Source organism: Scyliorhinus canicula, chromosome 1 (genome assembly GCF_902713615.1).
Source record: "Scyliorhinus canicula chromosome 1, sScyCan1.1, whole genome shotgun sequence".
Taxonomy (NCBI): domain Eukaryota; kingdom Metazoa; phylum Chordata; class Chondrichthyes; order Carcharhiniformes; family Scyliorhinidae; genus Scyliorhinus; species Scyliorhinus canicula.
Genome location: NC_052146.1, coordinates 101963560 through 101972393, shown reverse-complemented (window position 1 = coordinate 101972393; position 8834 = coordinate 101963560). Strand labels below are relative to the sequence as shown.

The 8834-nt window shown below is 44.0% G+C and overlaps 1 protein-coding gene across 5 annotated transcripts in view; it reads right to left on the bottom strand.

The window, feature by feature from the left end:
• Nucleotides 1-260: 260 nt before the first annotated feature.
• The window catches only part of smpdl3b (sphingomyelin phosphodiesterase acid like 3B), a 119235-nt gene continuing 110661 nt past the window's right edge, over nucleotides 261-8834 (bottom strand). For all 5 annotated transcript variants that reach the window (XM_038796425.1, XM_038796421.1, XM_038796427.1 and 2 more), the window contains one exon: nucleotides 261-2884. In XM_038796425.1, the coding sequence (XP_038652353.1) occupies nucleotides 2519-2884 (366 nt within the window). In that variant the 3' untranslated portion in view covers nucleotides 261-2518. The remainder of the gene's footprint in view (nucleotides 2885-8834) is intronic.

Below are 8834 nucleotides of genomic sequence, written 5' to 3'. Positions count from 1 at the left end.
AAATTCTCCCTGTATCTATTTGGGCTCACCCCCACAAACCCAATGATGAGCAGGGTAGATTGGCCACGCTAAATTGCTCCTTAGTTGAAACGATAACATTTTTTAAAAAAAACATGTTAAACTGGGGTTTTAATTGTTTAATAGAGTGCACTTATTGTTTAATAGACTGTACCCAGTATAAAGGGATACGGTTGACATTCTGGTGGTGTTGGAGAAGTGATTGCACAACACAATAAACCTGGAGTCAAAGAAGTCAAGACTTGTTTCACAGTTCTTAATATAGTTTCCACTGAAGCTTAACAACAAACAGGTTTCCTTGTAAATTTTACAAGAAAAGGAAATGGTATTTATTGTACTTAACACCCAATATGTAAAAATAATTTTTAAAAAGTACTCCAACTCTCTCCACACATTTATTCAAGAGGTGCACACAAACATACACGCAGAAGCAAGTTACAAAGATGGAGGGGAGGTAACTGTTTAAGAGTACAAGAAGAGAATCAATTATATATGGTTCCTGTAGATCAATGACTTGAACAGTTTCAGGCCGGGTTCTTCCTGGACTCTGTCTTGAAATCATTTTAAATGTCAACGGATGATTTATATCCCTCCTTCTGAAGTCAGCAGCTTCTTGGTTTATGTTAAAGGTGCTGCCTGGGGTTTGACGAGTCAAGATACAGGGTAGTGGGTGCAGTTGTGATTTTAACATCATTAAGAGAGAAAATGGTTTACTGGAGGTAATCAGTTTCTATTTTGAGTGTCATACACGGGTATAAATGTGTTCCAATGCAAATTTCCACGTCAAACTCGTCTTAACAGGAAAATACAATTGCAGTGTTACTAAATTGACTGTTTTAACTGATGAAATCTATAGTTAAAGTAGCACTTGACCACCTTGAAATATGCGTAAGGCACACTTGCAGAATGGCTGGAGAGAGAAAGAGTAAAGGAACTGCAAAGTCTTCTTGATGTTACCATTTTCTTTCTGCTCTCTGACCTGGGAAATCAGTGTATTTTTATACAAAGGGCCAACTTGCTGTCACATGACCTTCCTTTACAAACTAGCTAGTTACCCAACATGGTTAGAACAAGCTCATTGTTTACAGTTATTAGGTTCAAAAGGTCAGTGTAGCCCTCTTCTCAGCTGGGGTCCATTGTCCAAAACTCTAACGGCTTGGTCCACGCCCCCCGCCACCTACTCCACCCGAATGTGCAGGTTATGTTGGATATTTTGTGAATGTTTCGGAAGTGTGTCATTCACATTCATTTAATTTGACTTGTCTCTGGTGAGCTACATGTAGGCATCACAACTTTGTTCTGCTAGCTTTGTAAATGGCAAGGATAGAGATGCTTGGCCCTCATAGGAACTGCTATTTGAGTCACTTAAAATGCTACTGTTCAGTCTTTGAAAATATATTCTGTAGCTTCGGCCAATTCAATACACAAAGTCATTTTCAAATGGTTTTATACAATCAATATACATAGAAACTATCAAAAATAACAGCAAGCAAAATAACTGCAAAATTAACTGATAGCTTATTAATCAGAACTGTAATATTCATTAAACGGAAGGATTCATTTTGTTTTGTGTGCAAACGTTAGGAAAAAACCATGTGAATTCCAGTCATTTCAACTGTAATGTGAATGAAAACTTAGTTCCAGAGATGAGGGATTTTAGCTGCAAAGTTAGATTGGGGAAGCTGTGGTTGTTCATCTTGGAACAAAGACGCTTGAGGGGAGATCTGATTAGAGTTTAAAAAAAAATAATTTCCGCAATATGGGCATCACTTGCTAGGCCAGCATTTATTGCCCATCCCTATTTGCCCTTGAGAAGATGACGGTGAGCTGCCTCCTTGAACCGCTGCAGTCCATGTAGAAGATTACAACAGGTTTTGATAAAGTAGACCAAAAAAAGCTGTTGCCATTAGGTGATAGTACCAGGGAACGCAGTTTAAATTTTGGACAAAAGATACAACGGATTGTGAGGAAGAAAATTTTTACACAGCAAATAATAATGGCCTGGAACTTGTTGTCCATGAGGGTGGTGGAAGCAGAGAAAATCCGTGATTTCAAAAGGCTGTTGAATGAGCAGTTGAAAGAAATAAACCAACAGGCTATCGGGATAGAACAGAGGAATAGAGCTGACTATGGCTCTGCAGAGAGTAGCATGGACTCAATGGACTGAATGTCCATCTATGCTGTAATGACTCTCCATTTCATGCAATGTGGTTGTTTGTCTGCAGAAAAGTGTCCATGAAGATCCTTTTCAACATGGACTGGCTGCCATAGATGCAGTTTAGTTGCATTTCTTCTTCTCAATTGCTACATAATCATACACAAAGTCAATGGATGAAATTGATTATTCTGTTTTAGCTTAACAAGGACCCAAGCTAGATTAATCATACTGAATAAAGTACATGTGGATTTTGAAGTATATATTATTGTTACGCACAGATTCCTCATTAAACAATGTGTAGCATCCTCGTACTTTGGCACATTTGTATAAATTTAGTGCATGCTAAATCTGAAGAAACAGGATGGAAAGCAGCAGAGATGAAATGACAGATACTTGTGCAGGAAGAGTGGAAGAAGAGCATTCTCTTTCCACACAATCTTCATATTTAACTATGTCAACTTCCTTGATTGCACAAATCTGATCAATTCTGCAGTTTGTGTCACATTCAGTTAAATCGTAGTTTACAGAATTATATTTATAATATTTCTGCAGGTAGTAGCTATTATTGTATAACTTATCCAGTACCATTTGCATAGATTGAACTGTACCATCTGGAACGTTGAATGCTTCGGTTAAACGGTACTCCAATTGCCATAGTGGACCTATTGTGTTGGCATAACTTAAATTGAAGTAGTATGTCACCATATCCTAAAGAAAAGTCAGAGATTACTGCAGTAGTGGTGAAATTAACTGTGAATTATTGATGAATAATGACTATTAAACCAAATTGCTGCGAGTGCTTAAATATGCAAAAAAATAAATCATTTGTAAAATTGACTTTGGTCTGGAAAATTTGCAGGGTTTTTGACAGCAAACAATCAGTCTGAATCTGATTGCAATTTCAGGATTTAATGCAAGTAGAATCATGGAATGGTTACAGCACTAGGAGGCGGCCATTCGGTATGTCTGTCTATGCTACCTCTCTTAAGAGTTACTCAGCTAGTCCCACTTCCCTTGTTGCCCTACAAATTCTTTCTTTTATCATTCTTACAAATCTCATAAAAAGTCCAGTGATATGGTGATCCAAGCAGTAACTACTGTTGAACAACTTACCTGGCCCTGAAAAAACATTGTTGGTCAATGCTTCCGTAATGATTCAGTACTAGATTTCTGAAAGTAGATTTCTTTAAATGCTTAAAAAAATTTTTTAATATATCATGAATTTCTACTTTCGGTTGATTAAGTATGTCTCTTATTTCACATCGTGTAAAATCTTTTTATTTATTTGTTGATTCATTTAAAATAAATTTTTAAGTGCCCAATTCTTTTTTCTCCCAATTAAGGGGCAATTTAGCGTGGCCAATCTACCTACTTTGCACATCTTTGGGTTGTGGGGGTGAGACCCATGCAGACACGGGGAGAATGTGCAAACTCCACACAGACAGTGACCCGGGATCGAACCCGGGTCCTCAGTGCTGTGAGGCAGCAGTGCGAACCACTGCACCACCATGCCACCCACCATGTAATATCTTTAAGAAGTGATTTGATTATTTTGCTTTTCGTTTTCTGGTTGGCCGTCTGTGGGAATACTTTAATGTGATTGGTACTTGCTGACAACAGACTGAGAATCACCATTAAACATACTACAATCAGTTACAAGGCGAGAGTTAACATTTTTGCATTAGAGTTTACGAGAACCTTCAGTGCAAGTTTCTTTCAGATCTCTTCCAATTTTTCTATTAAAAAGAATTAAAGTAGTGAAGAAAGAAGTCCACTTTATCTGACTCAGTGTACCAGGGTAGCAGGAAAAATGCAGATTATTTTCTTGAAGGATGGACCTCCCCTGCTACTTTTTATAAATTAGACATTAAAATGCATATTTGCCAACATTTTGTTTAGAAATCCCTCTCCATGTGGACTAGAAAATTGTAAACGACTCTAGGAACACACACAGTGGGGTTTTACATTGGCCATAGTTTGTGATGCAGGTTTTATTTCTCGTTGTTAGCTATTTGCTTGTGATTTTTAATGATTAAGCAGTGTACCCACAATGAATTTCCGATGGACAATAGAATTTGAAACTACATCAACTGGAAATAGAAACAGAACGTTAAATAATTACAATTCTTCTGCTTGACACAAATATAGAAGCATTTAAAGTTTAAATGCATCCTGTTTGAGGAGGAAATGGAGTCTAGTCAATGGAGAATTGTTAAATGATGGCTTATTCTCATTAATACCTATATAGATGGGCTGCATGGTGGTGCAGTGGTTAGCACTGCTGTCTCACAGCACCATGGATCCTGTCCGTGTGGAGTTTGCACATTCTCCCCGTGTCCACGTGGGTCTCACCACCACAACCCAAAGATGATAGAGTAGGTGGATTGGCCACATGAAATTGTCCCTTAGTTGGAATTTTTTTTCAAAATTAAAAATTAATATCTATAGAGACTAAATACAGATTCTGTGGTTGTGATTTAACCACCGCGTTGCACCCAGTGCGGATCTGGTCGTGCAGGTTAAATGGAGGGAAAGGCAAAAGTGGAGATTTGCGCCAAGCGTGAATCAGTTTGCCACCTAACCAGCCCGCTCCTGATGGCAAGTTCCAGATCTTGCCCAAATATGGCAAGCAGATCTTTAACATCAAATTTGCATTAATTTCATTCACATTAACGAGATTGAAGTTGAATGTAACGGCCTCCCTGGAATTAACCAGTTCCCCAGTGAGAAATAACGTGGGCGTTGTTTTGTATTGTTTTTTTTAAAACGCGAAGCTGCCACAATGGCTGATGAGGGGAAGTGAGGAGGTGAGTGGCCATTTCTATTTTCTGGCATGAAGCGCAAAGGTACTGGAGCTGATCATGGGGCCCCTCATGGAGGGGTTTGGCTTGGTCAGGGGCTGAAAGTTTCCAGGTCAGGAGTTGACCCTGGTCTGGGGTGGGGTTTTTAATTTTTAAAATAAATTTAGAGTTCCCTTTGACTGTGAGCAGCCTCTAACTTCACAGCCGAAGGCTATTGCTAATAAGGAATTGACCTTATTAGCTGTGAGAGCACTTCACAGCTGCAGGCTGTGTTTGCTGCTTGCTCCTGCTGTTGGCTGCAAATGCCTGGAGGTTGCTGTTGCTGTTTTCATTCTTTTCTGTAACTGGAAATAAGGACATTTTTTTCTAAGACGTCGGGATCCTAGAATACCAGGCTCAGGGGGACAAATGAGTCCAGAAAGCAATCCGGTTTGAAGCAAGAAAACGCTGTGGTACCTGGTGCGTGAAATTGTTCCAAATGGGCCAGCTACTATTGCCATTGAAGAAATGCTTTTGCAGATTGCTGATGCTTTTGTTGCTGGTGTGGTGAGTGATGCATGTAACTGGCACATCACCGCGGATTAAACACGCTGGAAGTCATGGATGTTCAACTGCACCTTGAGCGATATTGGAATATGTGGATGCCAGGATTAAGTTCTGGTGAGAATAGGCCATGTGGGGGCCTGCACAGTTACGGCTCCCGGACAGAGAATGACACTGATATGTGAAACAAGTCACGCATTGATGGACAGATAATTTCCAAGTCAAAGTTCTGGACATGATAACATATTCTCCGGCTTATCCTCCATTTCTGTTGAGGAGCCTGCGAGGGGTAATACCGTGTGTTTGGTTTGTTTTGTGAACATGAGCTGATATAGCTTTGTGTTGGTACCAATATGGAACCGTGATGTTTACTTGTTGTTTACTGGTTGGTGTGATATGGGAATGTTACAAAGATCTTTGAATCTTTGTTAATGTTGACCGTTTTTTGCAAATAAAGCATCACTTCGGTGGATACTTGTGGGTACACATGCCATGTCTCAGATGATAATCTTGCCTTGTATTTCAATCAAACTTTGAAGCCTGAACAGTTTGCCTAACCTCTATAAGCATCAGCACCAGAGAGGCAGCAGCCAACAATCAAACACTCAAGAGCTGGGCTTCAGCACCAGGGATATCATCGCGACCAAAGGGCGTGTGTGTGGATCAGGGAAGAGCATCTGTCTAATGCCCCCGGCAGGGGTCTAGGATCTAGGGGCTCTTGCAGTGGCCGGGGGTGAGTGTGGAGAGTGAGGTTTTCCAGCACAACAGCTCGCTGGAAGGCACTCTGAGAGAAGGTGGGACATGTAAGGGTGGGGGTGGCTTGGGGGTTTTGAGGGTCCCGGATGGAAGCCCCAACTCATGTTGGTCTCTTTCTTTCATCAATTCCTTACAGATACCAAAATGGGTGGCAGTGTTGGTCCCGCAGAGGCTGCCCTCGCAGTGCTAGTGGCAGCCCTGGCGTTCAGATGCCAGAGAAGGTAGCAACGTTGAAGCAGGCTAGAGGCTGCACCCTAAGTGTCAAAGGCCCCCCCACACATCCTGAAGGCCTGGCTGCCCATACATCGAGGATGGACCCAGAGGGGGACGCCAGTGACGGGCCAAGGTGTCTAGGCGTCATTGGCCTTTCGAGGAGATGATGGACTGCATGTGCCGCAGGAGATTCCGCCTCAACAAGGAGACAGTGCGGCACCTGTGCCATGTCCTCGTGGACTTGGCAGTCCGTGGAGGAGGAAGACACTCGCTTCCAGTGGCTATGAAGGTCTCTGTAGCCCTGAACCTCTTTGTAACCGGATAATTCCAGGGCTCGAGTGGGGCCCTGTACAGCATATCTCAAGCTTCAACCCATAAAGGCATCTGTGAGGTCACGGATGCCCTGTATGCCCGGACAGCTGACTACATCAAATTTGAGCTTGAACAAGCCCACCAAGATGCCTCGGCTGCAGAATTCTCTGCCATCACCGGGACACCCCAGATCTAGGGGTAATTGATGGAATGCATGTAGTCTTACACGCACTGAGGCATCAGGGATGCATCAGGGATTCCCCTTCATTAACAGAAAGGGGTTCCACTCACTGAATGTTCAACTCATGTGCAACCACCACCTCCAGATCATGCATGTATGTGCACACTATCCAGGGAGCATGCATGACAGCAACATCCTGGGACACTCAAGAGATCCCCAATGTCTACGAGGGGGGCACCCTGAGGATAATGGGTTGGCTCATAGGGGATGAGGGGTATCCGTTGAGGTCAATGATGATGACACCAGTGTGGATGCCGGAGACCCGATATAATGAGGTCCATGCTGCCACATTGTGGTGCAATGGACTGTTCAAACTGTGGCTCCAGTGCCCGGGCCGCTCTGATGGTGGACTGCAGTTCACCCCCAAAGTGTTTCCCGCTTTGTGGTGATCTGCTGTGCCTTCCACAACCTGGCACTGCAGCGGAGCGACATGCTGGAGGAGGTCGGACATGTGGCCTTGTCTGAGGAGAGGAGGCAGACCAGGAAGGGATGGAGGACGAGTTCGGGGAGGAGCTGGAGGATGGAGGACAGGTGGCGGCCAGGGTCCAACATGCCCTGAGGACCAGGGAGGCCCTCATCCTGACCCACTTCTCATAGGATGATGCTTTGTCCTAGTTCACCACTTCCCCACGTCATTTCCCTCCTTCCCCCATTCCCCTTCCACCCTCCATTCTCCTCTTTCCTCCTCCTATTCCTCTCTTTCCCCCACTTCACTCCATTCCCCTCCTCTGCCATTTCCCTCCGACCCCATCCCCCTCTTTGTGCACCATCTTTCCATTCCCCTCTCTCCCTCCCATTTCCCTCCTTCCCCCCTCATCCGCCTTCTTCCCCCCAACTTGGGTCAATACAAAAAGCAGGGGAGTGATGAAAACCCGTTGTGAGGTTTGCTCTGGTGCTCCTCAGTTTATGCCAAAGTCTGACTCCTGTCTTTCAGCTGACAGTGCACTCAGACCCATCCTCTGCACAGAGTTTGCATTGGGGACGTTTGATCTTGGACCCCTGTTCCCGAGCGGGACATGAAGGGATTGTGTTGTTGTGTGCATGGGCTACTGAGGAACAAGCACAAGATCGAATTTGGGGAAGGTGCAGGTGTCACCAAGTGATTTGTGGGGGTTGGGGGGAGTTGGAAATTTGAGGGGTGGCAGGCAGAACTGATGCCAGGAGAAGGTGGTAACTTCCCTTTGCAGCTTGGTGGAGGTCGTTGGTCTTCTTCCAATATTGGACCCTCCTCCTCCTGGTCATGCTGCCCTCACTACCAGCTGCTGCCACTGCCTCCCAGGTGGCACTGGTGGTCCCGCTGCTGGCCCTCCGAGCCTCTTGGGGGAACTGGATGCCCCATTTCTCATTCACAGTGTTAATAAATCTGTCCAAGTCGTCAACCCCAAAGTGAGGAGCTGGTCTGTGCACTGCCATGCTTGTATGTTGACTGGGATTGTGTTGTGAGGGAGCGTTTAAAAACAGCTCCCCCTTGTTAGCGGTGAGACGCTGAGACGCGAGTCTGGCGAAACAGACGGCGTGACAGCCAGTATTATCAAGACACTCGTGGGGGCTCATTTTTGGCACTAGGTGCTGTTAAATATGAGCTGCAATCTTGCCAACACGGCCTTCAAGAAACAACCCGCGAACTGTGCCCAAAATTACACTTAGAAATGTTTTCGTTAAATCGCACCCAACATCGCTATTGCTAAGCATTCATTTCAGTCTCATTAAATTAGAAACCCTGGAGGTGTGAGGTGTCAATCTTGTGTGTGGGCCAGCAGGGTACTCACTGGACAGAGACAGAGTTGGATCA